The 12,500-nt window shown below is 42.3% G+C and overlaps 1 protein-coding gene across 1 annotated transcript in view; it reads left to right on the top strand.

The window, feature by feature from the left end:
* The window catches only part of LOC117500687 (CAP-Gly domain-containing linker protein 4-like), a 147,069-nt gene that overhangs the window by 31,537 nt on the left and 103,032 nt on the right, over nt 1–12,500 (top strand). The window contains exons 2-6 of the mRNA XM_034159449.1: nt 1,496–1,653; nt 3,872–4,011; nt 4,988–5,081; nt 5,269–5,430; nt 5,878–5,996. Coding sequence (XP_034015340.1) covers nt 1,509–1,653; nt 3,872–4,011; nt 4,988–5,081; nt 5,269–5,430; nt 5,878–5,996 — 660 coding nt within the window. The 5' untranslated portion in view covers nt 1,496–1,508. The remainder of the gene's footprint in view (nt 1–1,495; nt 1,654–3,871; nt 4,012–4,987; nt 5,082–5,268; nt 5,431–5,877; nt 5,997–12,500) is intronic.

A 12,500-nucleotide genomic window follows, 5' to 3' on the forward strand; every position in this document is an offset into this window, starting at 1 on the left:
TGACGAACGTATGGGAAATATGAATGCACACGAGTTGCCCATGATACATGTGTGTGGGGAAAAAAAGAAAAAAAAAATTAATATATCATCAAGTTTAATCGAATATAGGTAAATGTGCGTGCATGCATGCATGGGCTGGGTGCCCATGGGTGCATGTATGTGGGTTAAAAGTGTTATACTGTCAAATCTCATTGAATCTAGTGTGTGTATTGGTGTATGCAAGGATATTTGTGTATAGAGGTAGTGTATTTATGTAAATACATGTTGATATGTATAATGCAAGGTGTGTGTTTATATAGGTATATATGATCTCAAAATTTTTTTATTTATTCTTGTCTGTGTAGTCGAAAATAAAACATGTGAAAGGGGGTAGAAAATATAAGTTTTACTTCTTCTACTCCCTTTGAGTAATGTACGGATTTTCAAAGATGAATGTGCGCAATGTATAAATGTTTTTAACTTGCTCAATAAAGTATTCGTCATATTCTAGAAGACATACCTTACTGAATTTTCATGGGATCGATTCCCACCTGTGGCCTTTCTGTGTGGAGTTTGTGTGTTCTCTCCGTGTTTGTGTGGGTTTCTTCCAGGTGCTCCGGTTTCCTCCCACATCTAAACACATCCAGGTTAGGTAAATTTGAAACTTAAAAATTGTCCAGGTCTCCCTTGTAAAAGAGATCTCGATCTCTATGGGACTAACCTGGTTAAATAAATATATTTGGTTTAACTGGTTTACTTCCTATGCAGCAAGTAGGTCTAACCCCCAACTTGTCTGGCATGGCTGGGGATTTGGAGGATCCTTGGATACCACTTGAATGATTTTGTGCCAAAACAACGCTTACTTTGGGAGATTCTGATAAGAAGTGTGGCATTGTGAGGGAATGTCAGCTACAGCATTTTGGCCATGAGGATTAGACTGGGCATGAGCTGGCACGCAGGTGCTGCAGCGTGAAATACCTCAGTGACTGCAGGAGGCTAAGGGGACACCCGCGCTACAGCTGCGTGCAGCAGTTAAATAGCTGCTTCAAGAGGTGGGATGGGCCAGTTGTCTGACTGGATGGTTGCCATCCAGGACCCATGATGGTGCCGTAGTGTGATGTGACCTACCCCTGCTTCAAATAGACTGCATAATAATACAATTCATAATGTGGGTTTTAGGTTGCAGGTTGTCATCAGATTATGTAATTACTTGGGAAGAAAAACAATTAGTAATGGAATAAACGCTATTAAGTAGGACAAACACTAGCATAGATTCTCAGGAATCCAAATAACGTATACTGCATGCTGAGCTACTATTAAGGCAAAGGTCATGTTTCTCTAAATACTCCGCCAGCCTCTTTAAACTTTAACATATTCATGGATTTCACTGTAGACCCACTTTACAGAGAAACTCAGGAGTTCTTCATGACCTTGCTGGTGTCTGATCTCTTAAATGCTTCATTTAGGTTACACTCCTGTTTCTCAGAATAGCCGTCTAATATTGTTCCCACCACAGGCCTCGAGGGGAGATGACAAAGGAGGACATCTCTGAGCCTGTGGAGGGCGACACTGTCTCCGGCTGCATCAGTCGCCTTTCTTCCCAGCAGCACGGCTGCGGTCTGGGGCAGCAAGTCGTGCACCAGGTGGCGTCTGCGCCCATGCCCAGTGATTGTGGTGAGGATGTACACAGAGCAACAGAATGTGTTTCTTAAAATAGTCTCTTCATATACGGTAAGTCAGTCATTACGATACGTTATACTTTATTATCCCAAAGAGGGAAATTCATCTTGGACTCATATACTGCATACAGTAAACAATAAAAACAATTAAGAAAAAAAAAAACACAATAAAAACCCCATCCAATATAAACGCCCCACATACAGTGAGGAAAATAAGTATTTGAACACGCTGCGATTTTGCAAGTTCTCCCACTTAGAAATCATGGAGGGGGTCTAAAATTTTCATCTTAGGTGCATGTCCACTGTGAGAGACCATAATCTAAAAAAAAAAATTCCGGAAATCACAATGTATGATTTTTTTTTTTTTTTTTATAATTTATTTGTATGTTACTGCTGCAAATAAGTATTTGAACACCTGTGAAAATCAATGTTAATATTTGGTACAGTAGCCTTTGTTTGCAGTTACAGAAGTCAAACGTTTCCTGTAGTTTTTCACCAGGTTTTCACACAATGCAGCAGGGATTTTGGTCCACTCCTCCATACAGATCTTCTCCAAATCTTTCAGGTTTGCAGTTTCAGCTTCCTCCAAAGATTTTCTATTAGGTTCAGGTCTGCAGACTGGCCAGGCCACTCCAGGACCTTGAAATGCTTCTTACGGAGCCCCTCCTTAGTTGCCCTGGCTGTGTGTTTGGGGTCATTGTCATGCTGGAAGACCCAGCCATGACCCATCTTCAGTGCTCTTACTGAGGGAAGGAGGTTGTTTGCCAAAATCTTGCAATACATGACCCCATCCATCCTCCCTTCAATACGGTGCAGTCGTCCTGTCCCCTTTGCAGAAGAGCACCCCCAGAGTATGATGTTTCCACCCCCATGCTTCACGGTTGAGATGGTTTTCTTGGGGTTGTTCTCATCCTCAAAACATGGTAAGTGGAGTTGATTCCAAAAAGCTCTGTTCTGGTCTCATCTGACCACATGACCTTCTCCCATGCCTCCTCTGGATCATCCAGATGGTCACTGGTGAACTTCAAACAGGCCTGGACATGTGCTGGCTTGAGCAGGGGGACCTTGCTGCTCTGCAGGATTTTAAACCATGACAGCATCATGTGTTACTAATGTAATCTTTGTGACTGTGGTCCCAGCTCTCTTCAGGTCATTGACCAGGTCCTCCTGTGTAGTTCTGAGCTTTCTCAGAAACATCCTTACCCCACAAAGTCAGATCTTGCATGGAATCCCAGACTGAGGGAGATTGACAGTCATCTTGTGTTTCTTCCACTTTCTAATAAATAATCATAACAGTTGTAGGTCTACAGTTTTGTCCCTAGTGTCCTTAGACAGCTCTTTGGTCTTGGTTAGGGTGGACAGGTTGGAGTGTGATTGATTGAGTGTGTGAACAGGTGTCTTTTATACAGGTAACAAGTTCAAACAGGTGCAGTTAATACAGGTAAAGAGTGCAGAATAAGAGGGCTTCTTAAAGAAAAATGAACAGGTCTGTGAGAGACAGAATTCTTGCTGGTTGGTAGGTGTTCAAATACTTATTTGCAGCAGTAACATACAAATAAATTATTAAAAAAATCATACATTGTGATTTCCGGATTTTTTTTTTTAGATTATGTCTCTCACAGTGGACATGCAGGTAAGATGAAAATTTCAGACCCCTCCATGATTTCTAAGTGGGGAGAACTTGCAAAACCACAGGGATTTCAAATTCTTATTTCCTCACTGTAAATATACTGAAAATATAACAGACAATCCCCCCATATTGCACACTTCCCCTAACAATAAATACCATGGAGCCGTCACACAGTTCTGCCTCCTTACACAATCTTATTCAGAAGACTGATAGACGTCGACACAAATGACTGAGATTTTGACATTTTGTTAAATGAGCAGTTCTGGAGTTGACTGTGAAAAGGTAGAGCCTGTTTGTTTTTGCTTTCAGCTGGGTTTCGAAATGCTTCATTTGGTTCACGACATGCTATCAGCTGTCATGTCTGATTTCACTCACTCTTGCAAGGACGTTTTCCCAAGATAGCTAATTTAATTGAATCGATTAGCCGCCCCGCCCCCCCCCTTTTTTTTTTTTTTGAGGAAGTTAATGTCTGTCTCTGCCTCAGAGTATCACACATTCTCTGTTCAGGTGCACTAAATGACCCTGATAAGGTTGAACTGAATTTAAGAGAACCTGTTTCTATCCTCTGTCCCACCACCACCAGAATTCTCCTTCTTTGACCCCAGTGACCCTCAGTGCAGAGAGGTTCTCCTGGACCCCGGCACCACCATACCAGAGCTGTTTGGTGTCCTCCGGCAGTGGGTCCCACAGGTGCAGAAGAACATCGACCTCATTGGCAATGAGGTGACGCCGTCCTGCACTTCTCACTCATTTCTTCTCTCACTGTAAAACCCACATTTCACAAATAACACTGGTCAACACGACTTTCCTTGCATGGAGTTTTCCAATGGATTTTGGGTAATTTGGGGGTGGTGAATCCGAATCTGGTGTTAGTTTTTCCAATCACGTCACATTTTTGAGATATGAAAACATATTTCAAACATTGAAGCAAAAGCGGCAGCAGTGTCTCACACACCTCTTCAGCGCCATAAACAGTATTATGGCTCTTATTCACATTTCTCAAACCCGGGTTTAAAAATTATGCTTTTGAAGCTGCTTTTGTGCGATTAGTGGTGTCAGACTGGTGAGTGAATGAGCAACGTTTGTGTAATCCTTCAATACAGAACATGCAGATTGCAAGAACATGTGATGTGATAGAAATCTGATCTTAGATTCAGATTCAGCACCTCAAAATGACACTAAATCAGTTCTCAACATCCATGCAAGAAAAATTAATTTGTTAATGTGTTATTTATTGTCTCACTCATGGTTAATCAGAATGAACGACATTTCATTCTTTATGAAAAATAAATGTTAAATTTGGTATATTCACAGAATAAATGAATAAATACTATTCAGGATGAATATGATCCAGGTTTTTGTTTCCTGATGGAAGCTTTTCCCGTCTGGCTCCCAAACTGCCTCTACCAGCAGCGGCTCACAGCAGCTGCATTGCAGTAAATCATGTTGGGGAAACATTTGTCTCAAGGGTAAAAGCAGGCGATTATTGTCTCACTCACTCACTTAATAACAGCCACCCTTGACAAATAGCTAGCTTGTTTTGATGTCAGTTTGTGCTGCAGTTTTCATACAAATATGAGGAAAAGTCGAGTTTGGAGAGTGCCGGCGTACTTGTCATTCATCAGGTCGATGCCCCTTCAGTTTCATTTTATTGCCTGTTGTATAATATTCCTCCATGCTGGGCTTTGCCTTTGCACAGATCCTAAAGAGAGGCTGCGGCGTGAACGATCGAGACGGCCTGACTGATATGAGCCTCCTCCACTACTGCTGCAAGGCCGGGGCCTCAGGCATCGGTTAGTATTGACGGGGCCGGATAAACACTCAGCAGGGCTGTCAGAGCCCACACACTCACTCTGTCTTGTCTGTGTATAGGTTTGTGTTGCTGCTTTGACCACTGAACACACTGCGGGGTCAGTTTGCACTGCAGGCCGTCTATGTAGCTCCTAAACACACACTTTTTACCTCTCCTCTGCTTCTCAGGTGATGCAGAGAAGGCAGCTAGATTTGCTCACCATCTCTTTGTGCTGGGAGCTGATCCCAACCTGCGATCACGCTGGACTAACATGAGGGCCTTGCACTATGCTGCGTACTTCGATGTGCCCCAGCTCATCCGGGTGGTCATACAGGCCTCTCACTCTCGAGGTGAGGGTGCAGCTGTGGCCAGAAGTGATTCAGGGAGGTTTGTTGCCAGATTTGGAAATAGGGAAATCTATCTAAACCAGCAGCAGAGGGTGTTCTCATGGATTTATCTTTTCCTGTTGTGAATACACACACGTGGCTGTCAGTTTGTAAGGTGCACCTGGCTATACTCGGTGCCAGCCAAGTCAGCAGCCCAGCAGTAAATCCTGCAGTAATGGAGCTTATTCAGTTTAATGGAGCTTATCCACAAGGTCCTGCTTCTTCTGCAGGAAATGGATTTGTGGTTCTGTGATCATTGAGAACCTGAACTGGATACCGTAACAGTGTCATCGTTTCTGTTCATTACGCTGTGAATGGTGTTTAGGCAAACATAAGGTGAAACTCTGTGATTGTTTGTTACACTTCCAAAAGTATGTTGTCAGTGTTCCTTTTTTGCCTTTGGTCTTGTAGAGATTGATGCCACCTGCAGTGACTTTGACTTTGGCACTGCCCTGCACATCGCTGCATCCAACCTTTGCACTTCAGCTGTCAAATGTCTGCTGGAGCTGGGAGCCAACCCTGCGTTCAGGGTATGTCACATCAGTCTGCTTCATCCACTCACAAACAGATGATTCACAGCGTGGATTCTCAGCCAGCTTTATGGTTTACAAAGTGAAGTGTACAAAAATGATTGCTTTTAATCTTGTGCTGTGACCTACTTGCGATATCACTTACATTATATTCTTCAGGTGTTTTTTGCAGTTATTTAGTACGTTCAAGTGTGTACTATAAATCTCCAGTTGAGACTCTACTTCAGGCACAGTACAGTAAATTAATAACAGTTCAGGTCAGTGACACCTCCGCAGTCTGTGCACGCCCGCTGTTTCATTATCTATTATATTGCCAAAAATAAAGCACTCTAAGGACATGATACAAGACACCAATTAATCAAATCATAACGACCCCAAAGAAGTGTGTGTGTGTTTGAACTGTAGAACAGTCTGTGCTGAACCTGTGCTGTGGTGATGTGGCCTTTCATTCACATTATTTTGGGCGTGAACTCCTGCTCGTTGTTGTCTTTAACCGCTGGTTAGAATTCTAGCATTTTCAGGTCTTGATCGATGTTATTGGTATATTGTAGACAAATCAAGAAGGCTGAGGATGTATATTAGGGGTGTCACAATACATGTATTTGTATTGAACTGTACTGTAAGCACACAACAGTTTGGCTCACAGAGCTGCACACAGAATACACAGTACGACTCTGCACAGTGTGATTATAGACACGTGCTTCTTCGATCCGTAAGTCGCTGTCATGTCCACAGACTGTGTGTCACTCTAGTTTCATGCTTTGTGCAGGAGGAGCAGCCAACCCCTGAGTCTGCTGTTTGTGTCTGAGGCCAAAACAGGAAACAGAGAGCCAGGCAGTTAAAGCAAGTGAACGGATTATTCCAATCAGACACTATGGGATTGGTTAATTTGCTCTTTTTTTTTTTTCTGAAACATGAACCTAAAAGTGAAAGTGTGCTGATACGCATTTGTGTTGAATTGCTGTCCCAGTATGAGTTCAGACAGAAAATACCACCAAGTTATAAACTGATGTTTTATTTGAATTGGTGTAAAATTTCACAGATGAGTTGTTTGCCGAGTAGCGACACTGCGTACAACGATTTCAAATCTGTACCGAGTGAGGTTTGATAAGATGTCGTAAAACAAACTTAAAACAGACAAAATATTTAAGGGAGCCTGGCTCTACACGTCACACAACATAAACAGACAAACACGATAATTCATACAGGACAAAATGATGAGAGCACAGAGGCTGAGCCTGCAGCCAGCAGCTCATCTGTACACAGAACACTGACAGCAGAAGCTGATGGAGAGGACGATGGAGGACCACAACCAGCCAGCAACTCAGGTCCAAACAGTCATTTACAACCAGATACCAGTGGCAGGAGTTCAGACAGTTCTGGAACTGAACAGAAGAACACTCAGCTGGATAATCCACCAGATCAGCATAGTTCTGATCCTGGACTCCAGCAACAACAGCATCAATGGGCCAAAAGAAACAAGCGAAACTACACCACAGTTAATTGGACCATTGAAGAGAAAAAAAAGATCTTTCACTGCTTCACTTACTCAAGGCATGAGAAGTGGGGCAGAAAGAAAAAAGCAGTATTTGAGGAACGCATAAAAGAAGCGGATTTACCTACACAAAAGAAAGAAGCCACCACAACCGCAAAACTGGAATCGATTGCCTCACAGATCGCAAAATATCTGACGACTGAGGAAATAAAAAAAAATAAAGGAAGAAGCCCAAAAGGAAGCGATAAAAGACTATCAATTGCTGGATAAAGGGAAGCAACTACAGTTTAAAAGGAGTCAATGGAAGAGGGAGGAAGAGTGGATACTGTTGTGGGCAAAAGAATGTGCCAAAATAAAATACCCCAAAAATCAGACAGACATCCAAAGAATGGCAAAAAATATTCCACCACCACTGCCCAAGTAAGAAAGACATCACTTGTAAGAATCTCACAACCCAAAAATCAAACTTTATCAAACAAAAACATTTCTCAGATAATGAAATAAAAACAATGCAACAGGAGGTTGAGAAAATAAGAGAAGGCATCTGCCCTCTGACGCAACCCATTACATCACCAAAAAATGATTGCCCTCAAAAAAAGTTTATCCCCGAAAAAACAAACCATCCACTGCCTCCCGAAAAACCGAACCATTCACTGCCTCCCGAAAAACCGAACCATTCACTGCCTACCGAAAAACTGAACCATTTACTGCCTCCCGAAAAAATGAACAAGTCATTGCCCCCCAAAAAAACGAGCAACTCACTACCCCCCGAAAAAACGAACCATTCACTGCCTCCCGAAAAACCGAACCATTCACTGCCTCCCGAAAAACCGAACCATTCACTGCCTCCCGAAAAACCGAACCATTCACTGCCTCCCGAAAAACCGAACCATTCACTGCCTCCCGAAAAACCGAACAACTCACTGCCTCCCGAAAAACCGAACAACTCACTGCCCCCCGAAAAAACGAACAACTCACTGCCCCCCGAAAAAACGAGCAACTCATTGCCCCCCGAAAAAACGAGCAACTCACCAGCTCATCTACAAAATAATTCACAGGTACACACAGACACAGAACAGCAGGAACTAGAAGAGGAATTGGCAAATAATATTGAAGAAACAAGAAAAATGGACATGAAAGAGCGCCAAAAGCTGACTAAACTAAAAGAGAATAAAAAATTCAAAAATATCCTTCAAAAAGTTAACATAGGACTAACCAAACTGGTCCCAAGAGGAGCCACATTGACAGAGTTAAACTCTGTAAATTATGGAGCGGCATGGTACATACAAAGTAAATTAGCCCCACAAGATTTGGAGAGAAACAGTACCACAAATAAGAAAAAGAATACCATGCCACGATGGAAAAAGAAACAAAAAATCAGCTGCCTAAGAGCAGAGATCTCCCAAATGGCCACATTTTTGGGAAACAAGAACCACAAAAAGAATCTTCTAAAAAAAATAAATCGCATTAAAAGAAAATACAATGTTGAAGACAAACAGCTAGGTGGAAGGCTAGCTGAACATCAACCCTTAGTAAAAGCTTTCGCAGCACAAATTAGGAATAAAGACAAGAAAATACAAGCAAAACAAATAAACTATTTGCAACAAACCCCAGACTAGTGTACAGAAAGCTGGCAAATGACACAATAGAAGTACAACAACCACCTGAGAGAAAGGTAATTGAAAAATTTTGGAGACCACTCTTTGAAGACCCAAAACAACACCAAGAGGCTGAATGGATTGAAAAAATACAACAGAAAAACAAAGACAAACAACAAATGCCAGCAATTGTAATCAATGAAGAAGAGATCAGAAAGAAAATGAGTGAATACAGTAACTTCAAGGCACCTGGCATCGACAAAATCCCAAATTTTTGGCTGAAAAGACTGACAGCATTACACCAACATTATGCTGTGGCTTTCACAAAAATATTGAACGGAGAAGAGGACACACCAGACTGGCTAACGACAGGGAACACAAGCCTAATTCCAAAGACCAAGGATACACAGCTTCCCAACAAATACAGACCCATCTGCTGCCTAACAACAACATACAGATGACTGACAGGAATCATAACTGATGCCATTTATGAACATCTTGACAATGGTGGCTACCTGGAAAATGTACAGAAAGGATGTTCCAAAAGAAGATTAGGAGCTAAAGACCAGTTACTGACAGACAAAGCTATCCTGGAGGACTGCAAAACAAGGCAGAGGAACCTCAGCATGGCTTGGATTGATTACAAAAAGGCATTTGACAGTGTACCACACTCCTGGATCTTGAGGTGCTTAGAACTATACAACATCAATGAGAAAATAAGAACCTTCCTGAAAGCACAAATGAACAAGTGGAACACCACCATCACCCTCAGAGGGACAAATAACAATCCCAGACGTACGAGTTCAGAGAGGGATACTTCAAGGAGACAGCCTTTCACCTCTCTTATTCTGCTTAATCATGGACCCGCTCAGCAAGATCCTGAAGGAGCAAGACATCGGATATGACTTAAGTAAAGACAAAGGAAAGGAAAACCAAAAACTTGTGAACCATCTGTTGTTCATGGACGATTTGAAAATCTATGCCAACACAAAAAACGGACTCACTCAACTCGTGGAAACTACCTATAAGTTCTCAAAAGACATTGGCATGGAATTTGGACTGGATAAATGCTCAAAATGCACAATGACAAAAGGAAAAAAGACAAAAACTGAAAACATACAATTGGATGAAGGGAGCTACATTGAAGACCTGGCTGCAGACTCCACATACAAATACTTGGGAATTGAACAAAGTAATTCAATTGAACACAAGAAAATGAGAACAAAAACAACAAAAGAATACCTAAACCGCTTAAAAAAGATCTGCAAAACACAGCTGACACCAAAAAATAAAATCACAGCCATAAACCAGTTTGCAATACCAGTGGTGACCTATGGGTTTGGCATAGTGAACTGGCCACAATGTGAGCTTAATAAATTGGACACAAAAACCAGAAAAATGCTCACCCTCCACAAAATCACATACAGAAATCAGTGCATGGACAGAATATATCTCCCTCGCAGAGAAGGCGGTATGGGTCTTACTGAAATCAACCAGGCCTACAGAGCATCGATAATAAGTATTGGTCAGTACTTAAAGAGCTCTGAAGAAGAAATCATAAAAACGGTCACACAACATCACGAAGCCATAACTGAACGGACCTCAATCACTAAACTGGCAAAAAACTTTGGCGGAGAACTTCTACAAGAGAGAAAAAGCAACAGTCTCATGCCTGCAACAAAACTTGCAAGACAGACCAGAGAACAATACTGCAAAAGAGAAGGAAAACATCGAGTGGAAAGATGGAAACAACACAAAAGAGCCGGACGTTTCCAAGAAGAACTCGAAAAGGAATACATCGACAAAGTTGGATCAATGCAGTGGCTAAAAAATGGAAAAATTGGTTTTGATGGAGAAAGAATTCTGATTGGAGCACAAGATCAGGGACTTCTAACTAATGGCTTCAAAAAAAATGGCAGGGATCTCACAAAATGATAAATGCCGATTCTGTCATACAGCTGTTGAGAGTGTAAACCATCTAACATCAGCATGCCAGATCCTCATGGCAGATGGGCATTATACATCCAGACATAAGATCTGTCAATATCTCCACTGGAAGATCTGCAAGGAACTGGAGATGGAAGTCAAAGAACATGTCTGGGAGCACGAGCCAACACCAGTCTCATCCAACGGAAGAGTAACGATCTTCTACGACAAAGAGATCCCAGCAGGAAGACACATTGAAGGAGGTGCAATCAAACCTGATATTGTCATCTGGAACAAGCAAGAGAAAACAGCCAAAATCATTGATGTGACAGTCCCCAATGATTACGGCCTGAATCGAGCTGAAAGGGGAAAGATCTCGAAATACCAAGACCTGAAAAATGACCTAAGAACAACATGGTCATTGAAAGACATCGATATCATTCCAGTTGTGGTGGGAGCAACAGGCCTGATGAAGAAGAACCTGAAGAAATACCTTGAGGCAATCCCCGGTCACCCAAGTGCACATGAGGTGCAGTTGTCTGCGATTAAGGGAACGATCACCATCTTGAAGAGAGCCCTCGGATACAATGCCAGATCTGGTTAAGATAACTATAGAACCTAGGCTGCAACTTTAGACCCCAGGTTTGGGGCCCATTGCATTCTACTAAAAAGACATCAAAAGAAAAAAAAAAAAAGACAAAAAGACATCAAAGATGAATGAAAAACCAAAGACAAAAGACTTGACGCGCTGCGCATTAAGTTATCCCAACGTAAATGACAAGAGATGTGACCAGTTCATAAATATTTAATAAAAACAAGTTTACAATGACACTGTCTGACAGTGCTGAAGTGGCTGACAGCAGCTCTGTGCTGCTCAGCTTAAAGATACTGTACTGAACTCAACCAGAACCATCAATTTATTTTCATTTATATAGCACCTAATCACAACGGAGCTGCCTCAAGGTGCTTCACACAAGTAAGGTCTAACCTTACTAACCTCCAGAGCAAGAACACAGACAACAGTGGTAAGAAAAAAATTGCCTCTGATATTGAGGAAGAAATCTCAAGCAGACCAGACTCAAAGGGGTGACCCACTGCCTAGGTCATTCTAACAGTTACAAGGTTTGCAAAGTTTTACAAAGCTGAAGAAACAGGAAATAGAAAACCAAATAACATAATATAAAGATGAGATTTATCGATCGAGCTACGTTCCGACCCTCACCTATGATCACTAGATTTGGCTCATGACCAAAAAAACAAGATTGCGAGTACAAGCGGCCGAGATGAGTTTCCTCCGCAGGGTGGCTGGGCGCTCCCTCAGAGATAGAGTGAGGAGCTCGGTCACTCAGGAGGAGCTCAGTCGAGCCGCTGCTCCTCCACGTCGAAAGGAGCCAGCTGAGGTGGCTCCGGCATCTATTCCGGATGCCCCCTGGACGCCTCGCTGGAGAGGTGTTCCAGGCACGTCCCCTTTGGGAGGAGACCCCG

Source organism: Thalassophryne amazonica, chromosome 19 (genome assembly GCF_902500255.1).
Source record: "Thalassophryne amazonica chromosome 19, fThaAma1.1, whole genome shotgun sequence".
In the NCBI taxonomy this organism is placed as follows: Eukaryota; Metazoa; Chordata; class Actinopteri; order Batrachoidiformes; family Batrachoididae; genus Thalassophryne; species Thalassophryne amazonica.